Source organism: Metopolophium dirhodum, chromosome 6 (genome assembly GCF_019925205.1).
Source record: "Metopolophium dirhodum isolate CAU chromosome 6, ASM1992520v1, whole genome shotgun sequence".
Lineage (NCBI taxonomy): Eukaryota > Metazoa > Arthropoda > Insecta > Hemiptera > Aphididae > Metopolophium > Metopolophium dirhodum.
In genome coordinates this window covers 35,272,065-35,291,424 of record NC_083565.1, presented here as the reverse complement: position 1 = coordinate 35,291,424, position 19,360 = coordinate 35,272,065, and the positions used below count along the sequence as shown (strand labels likewise).

General features: G+C 30.0%; 2 protein-coding genes across 2 annotated transcripts; both read left to right on the top strand.

The window, feature by feature from the left end:
* Positions 1–736: 736 nt before the first annotated feature.
* Positions 737–1,786, top strand: LOC132947759 (52 kDa repressor of the inhibitor of the protein kinase-like). The gene has a single exon (XM_061018004.1). It carries the CDS (start codon positions 737–739, stop codon positions 1,784–1,786), a length of 1,050 nt encoding a protein of 349 aa, XP_060873987.1.
* Positions 1,787–16,684: 14,898 nt separating this feature from the next.
* Positions 16,685–17,152, top strand: LOC132947758 (uncharacterized protein DDB_G0283697-like). Its single transcript, XM_061018003.1, has one exon. The coding sequence runs from the start codon at positions 16,685–16,687 to the stop codon at positions 17,150–17,152; it is 468 nt and encodes a 155-aa protein (XP_060873986.1).
* Positions 17,153–19,360: the final 2,208 nt, after the last annotated feature.

Below are 19,360 nucleotides of genomic sequence, written 5' to 3'. Positions count from 1 at the left end.
TGATGGCACTCAAGATAACCTAACCTAACATTTCATTGATGCAAGTAATTCTAGACAAACGAAATCAGCAGGCCTTCAGCCAAAATGTTATTCCTCACCCGATAAAATGTAATAAAATTAATTTAAATGTTCGCCCTGAGGGGACCCAAAAAAAAAAAAAAACAGGTGTAAAACATTATATAAATTGTATTAACTTTATGTATAATAAACGATGGCGGCGCCGTGGCAGTAATGCGAAAGCAGTTCCCGCGGCGCCGTCGGTTATAAACAGAAAAAAAAAAAAAAAGTTAATTATAATTTATTTAAAAATATTTTTTGAAAATGTAAGCCGATTTAATTTTTTTTCATTTGTAATAATTATTAAGTTAAGTATTAAATAAAGACATTAAAATTATTATGTACAATAAAAACGTCGTTAAATATGAAATTATATACCTATACCTAAAATTCTGATTACTTAAAAGTAAAAAAAATTTTTATGGCCCGCGGTAAAAATTTTTTTTTTTCTGGCCCGAGGTAAAAAAAGTTTGGCCACCACTGGTCTAGGCGATCAGCAGTGAATTTTATATATCGTCGGCTACCCAGTAACCCACTGTTTTAGTCATTCTTTAAACCTCTGTCTCTCAAAGGCATGCGAGGTATCTTCAATTAAAAAATATGAACGGTATAATTGGTACAGTTGCTACATTTTTTTCTTATTCAGCGTAACGTATGGATAAATTAAAACATATCATTGATGCAAGTAATTCTAATAAAAGTGGTCATAATACAAAAAAAAACAAAATTAAAAAAACTTTGTGAAACACGATGGGTTGATCGACATGCTTCACTTATAACATTCAAAGAACTGTACATTTATATAATTTCTACTCTAGAACATCTTGATAAATATGATACAAATCCTGAAACGTCAACCAAAGCGTCGGTATATGTGAGTGCTATAACTAAGAGTGATTTCCTTATCTCTCTGGAAGTAGCTGTAACTTGCTTCTCATATATAATACAATTAAGTCAAATACTACAAAGTAAACAGCAGGACCTATCTAAAGCTTTAAATGATGTTATGATTGTTAGAGAAGCTTTAGAAGCCATTCGAGAAGATGCTGATAAATCCTTTAAGGAAATAATGAAAAATGTTACCACAATAGCTTCTGAACTTGAAATTGAAATACGCATGCCTCGAATCTGTGGGAGACAAACTGCCCGAAACAATGTCAATGCCAAAGACGCAGAGGAATATTATAAAATAGTAATATTTATACCATTTCTTGATAATTTAATCTTACAGTTGCATTCAAGATTTGATAAAATACTAGAAACAATTATACCACTAGAAGGACTCATACCATCTAATTTGTCACATTATGATGACCAAGCAATCTTAGCTGCTGCTTCTATTTACGAGGATGACTTTTTAGTTAGTATGAATACATGTTTGAAAGCCGAGTTATTCATACGGAGAAATCAATGGCAATTGAGAGAAAATTTACCAGAGACTGCTGTAGAAGCAATTCAACACTGCACAGAGCTTTTTCCAAATATAAAGAAGATTCTTCAATTATTTGCTACTCTGCCTGTAACATCCGCTACTCCAGAACGTACATTTTCAGTTCTTAAAAGACTGAAAACATATTTAAGAGCTACAATGAATGAAGAAAGGTTGAATGGTTTGGCCTTAGCTACAATAAATAAAGATGAATTGGAATATGAAAACGTAGAAAAAGATATAATGACTGCATTTATAAATAAATCTCCTAGGAGGATGAAAGTTGTAGATTGGACATAATAATAGTATTAAATATATTTACCTTATATTTATTAAGTTGTTTGCAATAAATTATTATAAATAAAAAGTTGTTAAATATTTTGTTAATTTCAGCCGGATGTATTTAGTGTTTTATGTGGTCACATAATAAGTATACGAATTATCTCAATTATTTTTTATAATGAAAACAGTAAAAATTTAATTTTTTTAATATTTTTTTTTGGCCCCCCCCCCCCCCCCTTAGAAATCCTGGCTACGCCACTGATTTGAAGCACATAAAAGCGATCAACGCGTCTCTATTAATGATAAGCCCAGCCCACCTTCATATTATTCTCTATGCAAAAAGTACATTTAAGACAAAATTGTAAATCAATGCACAGTCTCTCTATTGTACCTACTAATATTTTTGATTTCATTAATTTTCAGTATTTTGTATTATTAGATTGGGAAAACATAAGATAATATAATTTACACAAGACTGTGGCTAACACAATCTTACTTTGATAAAAGTATATGATATAAGTACCTTCTATATTTGAATTAATCGTTTTTTTTTAGGGTCATTTATTGGTGGACGGCACTTTAACTACGGTCCCTCGACTTACTGAGGCATGCTTGAGGAATTTCCTTTTAGGAAATTAATTAAATCCTCAAACATAACTCTTAATTCGAGAGTTTGTAACTAATACAATCATAATAATATAATATGAGTATAGTACATTTCGTAATATTTTTTTATAATATTTACTGTTAGTGAAATATTAAGTTTGTATTTCTAATATAATATATTTTATGATATTTATGGACGACACTTGCACCATGGCCCCTCGATATAGTAATGTGGTGACCCGGCACATCTCTTTTAGATAAATGGTTAAATACTTAATCAAGTCTTCCAATTTACTAAACATTTATATTTTATAGATGATTTGAAAAAAAATTTAAAATTGAAGAGAGACTGTGTGAATTAACAACATTTTTAGTATGAAATGGTTATTTGAACACCTGTTATGATGTGTTATATTGAACTTAAGTTAATTTTTTATAATGCACTACAGTAAACATTTGATAATTTATTACAATATACGTATATTATACATAGATTTCAAGTATGATTTTTTAAATTTTTTTTTTGAAAGTTACCTACCTACTACTGTAGTAGTACAAGACATTTTATTTTTATATTTTGAAGCAATATATGTTTTGGATTATTTAGATCTAGGTATATAAACTAAATTTCAGACCCATAGTTTAGTATTTTAATCAGAATTTTATCAGACTCTACTAGAATGTTGTAGTTAAATTAAACTATAATAAGTATGTGGAAGAACAGTACCTAACTTTCTATGATAATTTGTTATGAATATAATATTTTAAGTAATAGCTGAAATTTAGCATTTTTACGGTGCTTAATACATTTTCCTAATATTTTAACAGAAATTATGGAGCTAAAAATATAGAAATACCTATATTATGTCACGGTCCATAGTTCATAGTTTTGTTTCATTTATAATAATAATTCTTTTTAATATACTTTTTCATAAATCAATATTTATTACAGTTAGCCTTTATGATTTGTTTGAACTATTAGTACGTATTTTTTTTGGCCTATTATTACAACACCGTTACCAATATGCGTTTTACCTACCAAGTGTGTAAATAAAGAATTTTTTTTGTAAACCAATTTGAATTATAATTTATTAATTTAAAAAAATGTTAATAAAAACGTTTTCATTCAGTATTTTTTTGAATTTTAAGTGCATACTTTTGAATATTTCAGTGCATATATTTGTCTGTTTTTAGTGCATACATGCAGGCAAATATTTAACACTTTTTCATTGCATTAAATTCACAGCCCTGCTAATTACTTTTACTTCCAATCATAATACCTACCACAGTTAATGTTAAATGTCAAATTGTCAACAATCAACTGCTTCTTCTACTTGATAACACTAAGAGGATGTCAGATTTTTAGCGCACCATTTATTTCTCTCTCTGACCCAAACATTTTAGTGTTTTCTTAATCGTACATTTGGTATGCTACGCGTGGGTCAAAGATGGGAAACAAATAGTGCGCTGACATCCCAACCGGGAACAAGTTTACACGAGTGAGCTGGGTATGGCTCCATCATAGATAATAAAGATATGGATAGGACATAATGGTCTTATTAGCGGTCTTCGAGGGGAACAATAAATTGAGGCCAAATAAAGTATACTTATATCGAGTATCGACTATCGACTATCAATATAAAGAAGCCTCAATTGCCTTCCCGTCCGGGAACGCGGCCTCAAATGTATTTAACATAGGCATGGACTATCCATATCTTTATTATCTATGGGCTTCATCCATAGCATGGATTAAGGTGTCAACAATCAAAGGATCAACTTGATAATCAAACACTTAAGTTTGGCAACCTGCATCTCAGGATCTTATTATTCAAAGTGTCCTAATGAGTCATAAGAAGGTTAATTAGGTAAACTTATGGTTAGTCGAAGCCAAAGAGTCAATAAGGCCTTTGCAATTCAAGATCTTTTCCTACGTATTCGGCATTGTTAACATAACTATTCTACCTTTACACTTTTTCTTCCGCCGTCTCTCACAGCTATATACAGGTTCAGCCACTCTCATTCCACACCTCCATATGATCGGTATTCTGTCTATCCATCTCTTCTTCAGTCTTCTCGTCCATCATTTCTCCCCTAAATTAACTTCTATAGCCACTCTCGCTATCTCTTATCCTACAGTGACCGAACCACCTAAACCTATTCTCTCTTGTTTTCACTACAATATGTACACTACCCTTAATTAATTAATTTCTTATTCTATCCTCTTTTGTACCTTAACACCTTACTTATTATTCTCATATCTGCTACTCTCACTCCACTTACCTACCCTAACCTTACATTTCTTTTTCATCTTTCCCTTTCATACACCAAACATTCTGAAATCCTGTTGACCCATTTCCTTATCTTCGCCATATCACACACTTCCTAATTCCTATTCACTCAGTCTCTAGTTGCCTACAAGTCATCGTACTTGATTATCGGTGAAAATATTTAAATATCATTGAGTGAATTCCCTACTCGAAAGAATTGCTTAAAAATATATCATACCTCACCAATTTTCTGATTTTGAACACGACTTTATTGATAGCCCGAATAGTGTTATACCAGTATAGTTACAATACAAATAATGAAAATTTTCGGGCAATACATCCCCTGATCAATTAACTATAATAAAAAAAAACCTACTGAGAAATAAGAAAATACATACCCCGTGACGAAATCAAAATCTGCTACGAAACTTAGTCTTCGAAACACTGAAACGTTCACACATTGCAATCTGCTTATGATATATTATTCCCAGTTTGAAAATGTTCACTGACGAATACCATTTCTGAAATAACACGCATCTTATGCAGTAAAATGTTCTACAATATTCTAATGACCTATGCGTTACAGTCTACAGATATTATATAAACCTACCAATAAATACCTAATATTAATTTTTATTACACAGAGTTTGTATTTTTAAATGTTGTATTCAAGGATTTATTAGTTTTATTTGTATACCTAACAAAAATTACATTTATTCACAAGTCAGTTATCAACTAGAACTCGACTACGAGTAAGACAGCGTTTGGATTGTTCGGACTGGCGTATAATTTATTATTATTATACATTGCGCCTTTGGTAGGCAGTAGTAAACGTATATGCTTCTACGTTACTTAGTTAACAGATTTTCGTTTGAGGTGTTCTCTTAAAACCCAAATATTTAATGCCCGTATCCCGTATGCATAGAAAATGTATGTTTCACATTTAACGAAAACTAAAACTATCGTGACGGAACTGAATTACGAAGAACGTATAAAACAAAAATAATCGTCACCAAGTGATAGGTATAATCTGCTATGTACTTACAAATCATATTAAATAACATTAATCATTATGTATTTTCTTATTTTGTTAGGTAGGTATAAAAACCTACCTTCCTACTTATGGTAACTATTTATTTATTACTTGGTTTATAAACAAATTCTAATTGATATAAAATAGTAATTATATAAAAATAGTTTTATTGATCCCAATATTTAAAAATAATGTTTCAAATAAAATAATAAAAAAAATTTAAGAAATACCTATTAAGTAATATGTATTACCTAAATAACAAAATAACTAAATAAATTCGTGTTTTTTTTTAAACATTTTCACGTCCCCCCTCCCTTACGAAATGTTGTCACACCTCCTTAGAGTGGTGCGCCCCTTAGGTCAAGAGCCCTTGAAATAGTGCATGTTAAAAAATCAGCCATAACCTCCCCCCCCCCTCCCCTTGACAAAATCATTTGACTCATTTAGCTTCTTTATGAATTAAGAACGATACATTGAACGTACAAAACTGTACCTACCTACATAATAGTTATCAACCTATTAACCCATCAATAATATTATATTTTTTATTGTGTACACTAATCGATTGGTATATACAAAATAACGTTAAGTTATAAATAGGACGTGGATTTAAATGCATTAAAAATAAGAAAAATGCCTTAAAAACACGATTTAATGCACTTATATTACAAAGCTTAATAAAATGGCCAGAAAAATTAAAAGTCCAATTTAAACGAATATAAAATAGAATTTATATAAGTGTATAGGTAGTGTATTCGTTATATTTTGAGTTTCATTATAGCACATCAGTCGATCAGATGCTATTTATTATTTTAAAATAAAAAAATTCGACAGTAATTCCATATTGGCAAGTGTTGTTTTCTGTAACTGAAGACTGAAGTTATAGTATCGAACACAATGGGTACGTAAAAAAATAGAAATATAAAAAAAAAAATTACCTTTATTTAATTGTATTTAATTTTTTTCTAATAAGTTTTTATAAAATTGACTTTATCCCATATAAATGTTCTTATTTAATTTTTCAATTCGTCGATAATATATGAAACGAATTCTTTGCTTGGAAAGCAATGTTTTAGAAAATTCAGAAAATGCAGTTTATATTTAAATATTATAAATAATAATTTCTGATGCATTGATGCGGAAGAGTGAGGGGGTGGACAATCAGCCGAACCGAAATCTAACATCTTAAACACTTAATATAAACAATTTTTCACACACGCGTCATGGTATGAAAATAAAAAAATATTTATACCGATTTTCTGCCGAAAAAATAAATTACTTTAATCTCAATATTATTTATTAGTCAACGATATCTTTGCTCAGAATCGTTTTTCGTTTGTTCGTTTTGTATTTTAATAATTTATACGTGGATATATTATTATTACTAATGATTATAGTAGTTGTGTTTGTTTTATTTCCTTAATTTATTTAGTACTATACCAATAAATTATATATTAATTAATAATTTTTAAAACATTGTGTTCAAAAAAAATGAAAAAAAAATGTGATTTTAATTAGAGTCTTGTAATGTACCTACCTATATTTAAAAAATAAATAAATATAATAATAACTGTTGAACTTTTAGGGACATAATTGGTAACACATTCGTGTATGTAGTATTACACTATTTATATAGGTATATATTTATAGACCTATACGAGTATATGAGTAGGTATATTATTCATAAGTGCGCACACGTCAGGATAGGCAGTTGACCATTCCGTGAATATACTTTTATGTGTACATGGTTATACATCCCTAATCCCTATGATATAGAATATAGATATTAAGTGAACATTAGAAGTTAAGTATGTGACACTAAATTAATAGTTACCTATAACTTATAACGTTGTATTTGGAAAAAAAATTACCAGTTATTAATTAAAATTGTATCTTATGACTATTATCAGTTATAAGTCATAACATATATTTCTATAAATTAAACCAAAATATTTATATATTTAAATTAAGTACCCTGTATAGGTATGCACCTATTAATTATAATTATTCTACAAACAGGGACTGGAAAAACGACGACGGCGTTTATATCTCGCGTGTTTTATACATTTCTAGTCCGGAACTAAAATATGCGCCTACAACACTTGGATAGCACATTTTTCGTGACATTAAATATTTGTTTTAAGTCTTAAAATTAAATTTAAGCCCCAAAAGAATATAAGAACAAACTTACTTTAATTATCGACTCCTTCGGCGGAATCCGTGACGTGTGTGAACTGCGACGCCCATGAGGAAACGCTCCAGAATACAGCCAGAACTTCGAATATTGTGATTTATGAAAAATAAAATTATACGAAACGCAGTAAGTTTTTTGCTCATATCTTCTTTGCTTATTGAAATTTTAGAATTTTTAATCGACTGTGTCTTCTGCAACGACTTTGAGATTTGCCATAGATTAAATAAATAAATGATAGATATTATACTAGGTACGTCAATATGACGAATCCACGGATATAATATAATGCAAATTTTTATATCAAAGAGTTCTGTGTTAAGGAACAATTTGTTCATTGAAATTTGATATGACATAAACCAAAATAGTTTATAATTTTGAATTTGAATTATAATAATATGATATAGGTATTATTTAAATTATTATTTTCGTTTATCAATTTAATTATTGATTAAGGTGGTGAATAGATATCAGAAGCACGAGAATATTTTTATAAGAGCATATTGTATTTTATGAATTATTAAATAAAAATGTGATTACTGGATTTTAGAGTTAACATAAACGTATACAGTAAATTCATCAAATACTATAATACCAACTATATTTTTACAATGATGTGTGTGTTTTTTTTTTAATATTTTTAATTATTTTTTCTTGTGGTTTGTGTAAACGATAAGTATTCGTAATAAAGATTCAATTTTCATATATAATATTATATTATAGGCACTCAGTATGTAATCATATGTTTATTTTTAGTTTAATTTAATTGTAGGTATTTAGTAAATAATAATAGGTATACGAAATTGTGTTTTCGAATAGCAATTTATTGTTTGTATTAATACCTACACCATAATAGGGAACTAAAATTTTGTAAATGATGTACAAATGTATTTTTGGTGTTTTAAGGCTGCTGTAAGATCAATTTATGAGAATCCTTGCATTAAATTGTTAGGATTATTTGATATGAATAATTATTTTATTACATATAGGTTTATTACATATTGGTAAGTCGATCAGAAACTATATTTACACTGAATGTTAATAGTAAAAAGCTATTAAAAAATATATTATTTGTATTTATTTGTTAATAATTAAGACTTAAATATGAGCAGTAATCTTGATCCTATCACAAAATGTTTTTTAATTATTTTTAATTTAATTTACATTTATCCCAAAGTGATCTCTGCATAATCATTCAATGATGAATTTAATAGTTACATTCTCGGTTATATTAATTGGATTATAAATTAAAATAAACTACAGTTTCCAGCTTCTACTACAACATTATTTTATATTTTATTTTATGTTTTTAATTTTTTCAACGCAGTCTGCACCTTGTGTTGGTGATTTTACACGTAATATAATAAAATTGATACTAGTGATGAGTAGGTAAGTACCGTATTGTTTAATCAAATTATTTACACGATTATTAACTAAAAAAATATCCATGAAGTATAAACATCCGCATTTCTATAAACTATAAATTCATAATTGTATGAGCTATACATTTTACATATATTTTTCGAAAAAACTATTTAAAAAAACAAGAATAATTCCTATTTTATGTCACACGGGTTGAACTAGCAACTGACTGCTACGACAACTGTGCAATTTTTTTTAAGCATATTACGTTTTGAAAACGTGCAGAAAAGAGTTTGTTTTAAGACTGTCTGTCTTGATAACAACTAATTTAATTTAGAGTGTATTGTTATATTATATTATAATGAAATTAATAATTATAGTAAAATATATAATTGCAAGACATTTAATACCTATATCTATAGCCATCTAGGGTATAAACTACACTAAAAAAGGTGTGAGAATGCTAATAAAATATATGAGGGGTAGAATGTATTTATGTATATAAAAATATAAGATATAAAGATTAATAACATTATATTGTTTTAAATACTTCGCGCAAACCTAAGGTGATACCCGGTGTATAGTATAACATGCAAAAAGGTGCGTGTTAAACTTGGCGTGGTAAAAACGAAGACGGTCTCGCGTATTTTATACATTGCGCTATTGGGATTAAACTTATAAATGCTTCTACGTCACCTAGTTAACAGATTGTCCGTGGCAATGAATATTTAATTTAAGTCTAAAAAGTAAATGTAAAACAGTAGGTAATAATATGAAAACAAACTTACTCGTAAACATCTACTCTTCCGGTGAAACGTAGCTAGAGTGCCGCCATCGCCGAAGAAACAGCTATCTTCATCCATCTTCATCTAATCATCTCACTCCGATGAGCTAAAACTTGAAAGTATCGAAATATTTTATGAAAATAACCTGATCAAACGAAATTTGCGAGTTTGTGTTACAACTTATCCGGTTTAACGAACTGTCCGTTTATATTTGTAGCCTATTATTTTTTTGTTCACTGAAATCAAAATATACAATATATTATATTTATAATACAATAGTATTTCTGAAACTATTAGAATTGTTAACCGTCGCCGACGAATTTCGACAATTGACGACTGCCATAGATATTATAAAATATATTATGCCATAGATATTATAATATATATTATGCCATAGATATTATAAAATATATTATTTACCAACAAAAGTAAACGAATATAAAGTTACACTATTTTAAAAATATTATTCGTGGGTAATTGAAACGTCTAAAATATATTATCATTTATCATATACAAATACGATAATAAACAAATAATAATAATTCAACTTAACCGGCTACGGTATTAATAATATTTAATAATATCAATATAAATATAGTATACAATATCCTAGGCTGACCAATCGTCTCCACTTAAAATCGTTTTTCGTATACTATGATATTATATCATTGAATTCAAATTTAACACTATCCATAACAGTCACCCACTTGTAACCTACTGTTCAGCAGAGTCCGTTTTCGAGAAAATCGATTTTGGTTTTTGGTGCAACTCTAAAACAAATGACCGTAGGTACATTAAATTTTGACTGAATGCTTATATTAGCATTTTCTATACACCATAACATTTTCCAAATATTTTGACTTATTTTGAGCTGTTTACGGACATTTTCAGTTTCCATTTTATTTTAGTTTTTTTTTCTATAAATATCAATAAAATGTTATTTGTTGGTTAAAAAAGCTTGAAAATTTAATATAAGGTTCCTAGGTTATTGTTTCAAAGGCAGATGAAAAAAATTAAAATCCTTAGTCACGGTTTTTATTTATAAGCATTTAAAGTTCAAATATTGACAAAATACGGAAAAATCACGAAAATTATCAAATTATTTTGAGTTGAGAATTCATAAAAATTTTTCTTTTTCAATCTAAGATTCGAAAATGTAATACAAGATTATCCATAAGTTTACCTACCTATATCAAAAAAAAAATGTCTACAAGAAAGTCAAATTAAATTTTTATGAACGTTTGAAATTCATATTTTTACAACATTTGATATTCACTCGATTTCTCATGTAACGATTTTCTTATTTTGTTGTAATTAAAAATGTATGACTGTAGATACTTGAAAATTTCACTGAATGTTTATTTTAGCATTTTCTATACACGATAAAATTTTGAAAATAATTTGATTCTTTTTGAGCTGTATACGGAGATAGTCAGTTTTCAATTTTTTTAGTTTTTTTTTCTATAAATATCAATAAATTTTTATTTGTTAGGTAAAAAAGCGTGAAAATTTAATATAAGGCTCCTGATATATCGTTCTAATAGCAGTTGAAAAATATTAAAAATACATATTATGCACAATTTCTTTTTATAAGCATTTAAAGTTCAAATTTCGACAACATTTATCAAATTTATAATTTATAAATTATTTTGTAGTTAAAAATATATAAAATGTTTAACTTTTATGGCTAAGGATTGAAAATTTAAAACAAGGCTCCACGTAAATAGGTTATAGATAAATTACTTTATTCACAATAATATCATCAAATATACTTGGTAAAATCATAGGCTGACTGACCGTTTTCGCTCAGAATCGTTTTTCTTATACAATTATATTATATCATTGAATTCAAATTTAACACCATCCATTACAGTGACCCACTTGTAACCTACTGTACAGCAGAGCGACATCCACTTACCCACCTTTTTTTAATTGACCTCCCTTTTTATTTAATTCCTGATAAACGAGTTTTGGATAAGTACCTACCTACATAATAGGTACCTGTCCTACCTATATTAATTAAAAACTATTTTTAACACGACGTATTTACTTATTATTTTTGTCTTTTAGTTTATCTAATTTTCTATGATTAAAATATGTTTCCTTTATACCCAAATAATTTTTAAGTACCTACAAATAATATAGAACTCAATTTTATTTTAACAATAAATACTTTTATTAATACAGTGTTGACTTTGTAGATGGGTAGTAATAAATTAACTGTACATTCAGGATTACATGCATTCAGGTGAATAATTATAAGATTGCAATGATAGATGTAAGATGTAAGATGTATTGTTGATTCATCAATACGATGCTGGGTGGACTTGAGGACTTCCCATGTTCAGCGACCGGCGTCGACCCGTCTTGTGGCACAGCGGAAACTTCGTACAGCTGACTGTTCGACAAAGACACTGTAATATTATTTGAAAAATATTATTTCTACTTAATCGTAATAACTGGGTATAATGAGTTTAATATTATATTATATTACAATAAATATTAAGTACCTATATTATTAGCTTCTAATAATTGGGACGTCATTTTTGTAGATATTGATCCGGACAAAATGATGCTGGCCCAACGCTATGCCATGGTTTATGGCGTACTTATCCGATGAAATTGTTGGAGACTTTTTCAAACTGGGCAATCTGATAAACGGTGACGTGATCGTTACTTCGCGGCCATCATAGGGTAGACCAGAATACACAAAAATGTAGGTCATTGGGCTGTCGGCTGTATGTATGATAAAGTCCTGGAAGTGGGAATTACAATAGCCCCTAAAATGCTGTTACACCTCAACCTTAATAAAAACAAAGAATGATTAAAAAATGGCAACGGAATCAGCCTACAAATCTGAAAATAAGTTTATGGACAGATAACTTCTCAACGTAATATTATGACCGATCCACTAATAACTTTCCATAGGTATATCAGACCTATGTGCGACGGCTGCTCACCAACGTATCGACATCCACCAGATAACTTTGGTAAGTTTTCAAACTATACCGCTCATTCTTGCGGAATGCTAAAGAAAATTAATTTATTAGATAAATATTATACTATAACAATTTTTAAATATAGACGTTTTCAACTCACAGTTATGCAGATGGATGTCGACCGGTTTGGGAGCGACGTCTGATACGCCATTGTTCTAATGAATTCAAACATAAATAATATAATATTATTATAATATTTTTATATGTATATAGGTAGGTACGGTTAGGTATATTAAATTAATTAAGTAGGTACTATATTAATATAGTCTATTAATTATTTTTTTACTATAATTTTATTATATTAAAATATACACAATGACTTATAACTTACATTATTGGACCGGACATACAGCAACGTCGAGTTGAGGTACCTGTCCATAAACACATTTTCATCAGCTAAATATAATATAAAATATAAAGTAAAGAAATGCATAAAGAAAAAACTGTATTTATTCATACTATTTTGAAATCAAAAACATCAGAACAAGATAATGCTTTCTTGATAAATTAAAAATATTTGAAGATTTTATTTGTCATACGTTTACATGGCAATAATAAAATTCTATTAAACCTATTAGGTACGTAAACAACATTTATTAATATGACAAATATTTAAAATTTCAAAAAAGGGGGACCCTCGTGTCAATACCCCTCACTTTGTTTTTTGGATAGCGCTGGGAGTTTTTGTGCACAAACGTCGGGACCTGGTGCACATTTCTGCACAAACGATGCACAAACGTTTGGCACATTCAAAAATCCAAATATTCAATGTGAGGGGGGGGGGCTACCGTTTCAATGCCTCCCCATTTTGTTTCAGGGAAAGAGCTTTCAGTTTTTGTGCACAAACGATTGGACTTGGTGCACATTTCTGCACAAAAGATGCACAAACGTTTGGCGTGGTCAGAAGTTCAAATTTAGAAAGTGGGGGGGCCATTGAAATGGACCTGACAACGGGGGCCCCGTGCCTGCGTGTACGGTGGTGTTATATAGAAAATATTATTGTCGCCCCATCACATATTGCTTCGCTGGCCTGACCTATGTCAATAGTTTACAATTTAAAATATTCCCACCTATATTACATATATATTAAATAATATTATATTGACGACTGTCTGCAATATACGACAATAGTTCAATTAATCGTCCACCGGTCTACGACAGATCTCGCCCACTAACTGGTAATCTATACGTACTGTTGTATATTGCAGACAGTCGTCAATATAATATTATTTAATATATATGTAATATAGGTGGGAATATTTCAAATTGTAAATTATTGACATAGGTCAGGCCAGCGAAGCAATATGTGCTGAGGCGACAATAATATTTTCTATATAACACCGCCGTAGGCGCAGGCACGCCCCCCCCCCCCCCCCCCCCCGATGTCGCTGGGTGATTCGGCGAGGACGTAGCTACGACCCGCGTGTGAAACGCCGATCGTAGTACGGGCTAGGCGATCTGAATTTGCTAAGTGTTTTATTTATGTTTATTTAAATGGAATAAAAGTGTTTCCGACCTGAAAACCCGAGTTAAACATTATTTTAGTCATTCTTACGTTCTTACGTTTTATAGGAACAGCGCCGGGATATACGTACTATGTGTCAATGAAGTTTTATTAAACTGAATAGTGCCAAGGTATATGTAATCTTTGAGTCATTTCAACTAGATAGGAACGAACTAAGAATTGACAAGCGCCTACCATCGTACCTCAACGAGTTAACAGTGCCATTCTAATTAACTTTAGAGAGTGTCATTAACTAGAGAATACGAGGGTAAGGCGATAGCTGGTTTACCGCGTATTGTCTAATACGGGTGTTACCACAGAGTGGCGCCCAACGGGGTTCTTATTCACGGGCGGAGACATTTTTTTTTTTTTTTGTGCGTGTGCCCTGGTACCTCAACCTTGGCACGTTTAATTTTTCGAAGTGTTTATGTACGAGAAGTACAACAGTTTTTACGTGTGGTCTGGGAAAAATTCCCTTGGCACACCAATTTTTTTTTTGTACAAGTGAAGTACGACAATTGTGTACGTTTTGGGTAGTAAAACCCGGAGCAAGTTTAGTATTTTTACCTGTTAAAGTAAAATATACTTTTTGTGTGTGTTTTGGGGTGCAGTAGTAACCCAGAACGCAATTTTGTGCATGTGTATACCGAGTGAGTAACACATACGCGTTCGATAAATTTTTCTTACGGAAAAAGTAACGCTTGTACCTCGTGAGTACACCAATATATAATTTTTGTTTTTTTTTTGTACAAGTGAAGTGCGATTAATTGTACATTTCTGGTAGTGTAACCGGGAGCAAATTTTTAGTGCTTTACAAGTTAAAATAACAGTTATAAGAGTTTTGGGTACAGTAGAAATCCAGAACGCAATTGTGTGCGTGTATACCGATTAACTAACAAATACGCGTTCGATTTTTGTCTTACCGACAAGACAACGTTTGTGCCGCGTGAGTACAATTTTGCTAACCGTGCGTCTACACATATACGCCAAGGTGAGCAACGTTTTGTAATATACTTAAATATTAATATTAGGATTGTAGATTAGTTTTTTTAATAATTTAAATAATTTTTTATTAGTTTAATTTTCGTTCGCCCTTCAAAATTGTATTTAGTTTATTTCAAAAAAAAAAAAAAATATATTTTAATTTTAATTCTTAAATTATTCAAAAATTAAGTAGTTATTGTTAAGTATAAATATATTAATAAAAATCAACTTCTTTCATTACAAAATTTTTCTTTAATTCAATTAAATCTTAATATGATATGAATGACGAAGAGCTTATAGCCTTAGGTTCAAAAATTACTAAATTAACAGATATTTATTCACACAAAAAATCAGAACTTATTGAAGTATGCAAATCTAAACAATTAAAAAGCGTAGGAACCGTAGATAATCTAAGGGCTAGATTATCAAAATATTATAAAGGGATCACAGAATTAGACGACATTGAAGAAACCTTAAACGAATTACAAAACACGAAGTTCAAAAAAAAATCCAAAACACAAAATGGAAAAAATGATAATTAAACTAGATAGTTTTTCCGGACAAGGAGACATCAAAACATTTCTTAGACAGTACGAAAAAGCAGCACAAATAAACAATTGGGACGACAATGAAAAAATGAAATTCTTATCAATATTTCTGAAAGATACTGCCAACAAATTTTTACAAAACTTGGAAAACAAAGGAAGAAACTGGTCATGGGAAAATCTAAAAAGCGAGTTCATAAACGAATTTCAACCAATAGGATACTCTATAATACTGAAAGACAAATTAGAAAATAGGAAACAAAACGACTTAGAGTCAATTTCTAGTTTTGTTACGGAAATAGAATATTTATGTAGTCAAGTAGACAAGGATATGAAAGAGGAAGATATTTGTGTTTACATACTAAAAGGTATAAGGGAACCTATATTACACGCAATTTCACTTCACGACAACAGTAACTTAAAAAAGTTAAAAGAAAATTTAAAAAAATATGAACTTATGCAATTTAGAATTAATTCAAGAAGCTCAGGACTTAGCGAATACACAGAAATTTTGAACAAACAAGTAATGCAATCAAATACCGAAACAAAAGACAGCAACCAAGAAATTAAACGTTTAAATACAAAATTAGAAGGAATAGACAGTTATTACAAAAACAAAATTGATCAACTATGTACCGAAATGAACAATTTAAAAAAATACGACAATCCAGTAAATTTTGAAGATAGATCACGCAACAGAGACAAAAGTCCATATCCACACAAATCAGATTACAAAGGCAAGAACAATTATAGGGAAAAAAGTCCTTATCCCGATAGGTACAACGACTATAAGTTCAGAGAAAGTAGTAAAGATAGATATAATAACCATAAATACAGAGATAACAGCAGAGAAATTAGCAATAATAGAGATAGGTCTTATTCTAGGGATAGGAAAAACTCCTACGACAGGTCCAGAGATACAAGCAGAAATAGATATAACAACAGAAATCGTGGAGATGACGCAAATAGAAAACAGCACAGTAGGGACAACAGCAGAGAAAGATACTCAACACCGGAAAAATTTAATGGAAGAGAAAACATAATATGCTACAAATGCATTGAAAAAGGACATTATACAAACGATTGCAATTTTTCAAAAAACGAATAGCACCCGAGTTAAGAGAAAAATCGGAATATCTACCTCGGGGAACAAATAATATTAATTTAAAAATCGACACCTCTAAATTTAACAGAGAAAAAAAAATTGAAAAAAATAATTATATTCATTTTGTAGAAAATTGGTACAAATCAAAAAATTCAAATAAACTAATAACTAATGAAGTAAACGACGATGACGAAAAAGCTGTAGAAAACATCGTAACAATAAGTAGTTTGAACCCACTAAACGAATTTCAAAAATTCCTACTCAGCAATAACGATAGAACCGACTTCCTATGCGATTACAGTGAACAGACGGTAAATATTTTATCATTACGAAATGATATCGCAATCGGCCATTGCACAAGTCAATGCCTTACTATGTCGAAGGGGATCGCATTACAATTTAGAAATAAATTTAACAACGTTCAAAATTTAATAGACCAAAGAAAAAAAATAACCGAAATTGCTTATTTGAAAAACGGAAGACAATGGGTTCTATATCTCATAACAAAAAATGAATATTACGACAAACCAGCGTACACTAACATTTTTAGAACACTAGCTAACACTAGGAAATTTTGTATTGAGAATAATATTACTACTTTAGCATTACCCAAAATTTGCACTGGACGAGACAAAAAGAATTGGAACATTATTTCCACTATGATTAAGTTTATTTTTCAAGACACGCAAATAAAAATTTTAATATGCCTACTACCAAACAATGACGATGAAAAACAAAATAAATAATTTAAAAACAATGGTTCACAAACTAGTAATATAATCACGTTAGGGAAAAATTTCAATGACACAATTAACGATAAATTAAAAAATGAAATCTCACAAATCGCGGGTTCATTCATAAAAACGGAAAATGTACCCGGAGACGGTGACTGTGGCGCCCACGCACTACGAATATGCCTTAAACAACATGGTATATATAGAAAGACAGTAGAATTATTAAATATGCTCGGCATTCCTAATTGCAAATCTGGCTACTATCTTAAAGATGACGATCTAGCGTTTATCTGTGACCAATTCAATTTCAACTTATATTTAATACATGAAAATTCCGAATATACAAATGCAATAATTTACTGGAAATTAAATAGGAAAAATATAGGGATATTCAATAAAAATTGCCATTGGACACCAGGAATCATAACAGAAACATATAACCCTCGTCATTTCAATAACATAACAATAAACACAGTTTTTCCTGACTTTAATACTATAGAAGAAAATGTAGACCATTTCTTACACGAATGTTTCGATCGCTTAAAATTATCCCAACAAAACCCTATAGAGAAAAATAAAACCGACAATAATTTTAAAACAGACAAATCCACAATATGGTATGGTACTCAAAATTTTGTTAAGACTGCGAATATTTGTCCACATCCAAGGACATACTAGACGACCAAGATGACAGAGAACAGTATTGGAGCGAGGGGGGAAACGTTATGTTTGGTTATAGCAATTGCCACTGAATTAAATACGATTAAACGCGATAAATACGAAATAAAAAATATTAATTCAGACAATAAAATTATTAATAAAGAAAAAATAATAGTAACAAAAATAACAGAAGTAACGGATAAACAAGGTACAATAATACAAATACCTAACGAACTTAGCTATGAACAACGTATAAAGACACAAACACCAATAAACAAATTCAAGCGTTTATTCACCTCAGACCCTTTAGACTTAGGATGCGCACAAGTAGAACCATGTGAAATTAAATTTAAAACAGACAAATCGACATTTCAACCACCGTAATTAATTAAAGAAATCCGGGAAGGTTTCGAAAATCTTATAAATTTTATCAAGTCCCTTGAATAATTTTTCTGAATATTACATTAAACAAAAACACAAGATTTAATATAACTGTACAAATTTAACTTTCCTCAAGATTTTATAACATGTAATACCTTTTACCTACCACTCAACAAGCCACCGTCGGAGACCAGCAGACCGCTCCGGCCGCCAACGTTCTTTCATTCGATTTCTACGGATTCATCATCAACCATCATTTTCCATTACGCCCCGGACCTGCAAAATGCAACACTGTCCACGACGAAAATTTTTCACGCAACCTCACCAACCTCATGTTTAGTATCATCTTTTATTCGTTTTCACGACACTGAATTTTCTTTTCGGTTGTTGTGTACGACTATATGATGAGGACACCGCCATGGGCCACCGATGGCCG

Excerpts from the sequence above, each read along its gene's own strand:
- LOC132947759 (XM_061018004.1), top strand. The coding sequence starts at position 737 with ATGCAAGTAATTCTAATAAAAGTGGTCATAATACAAAAAAAAACAAAA.
- LOC132947758 (XM_061018003.1), top strand. The coding sequence starts at position 16,685 with ATGAACAATTTAAAAAAATACGACAATCCAGTAAATTTTGAAGATAGA.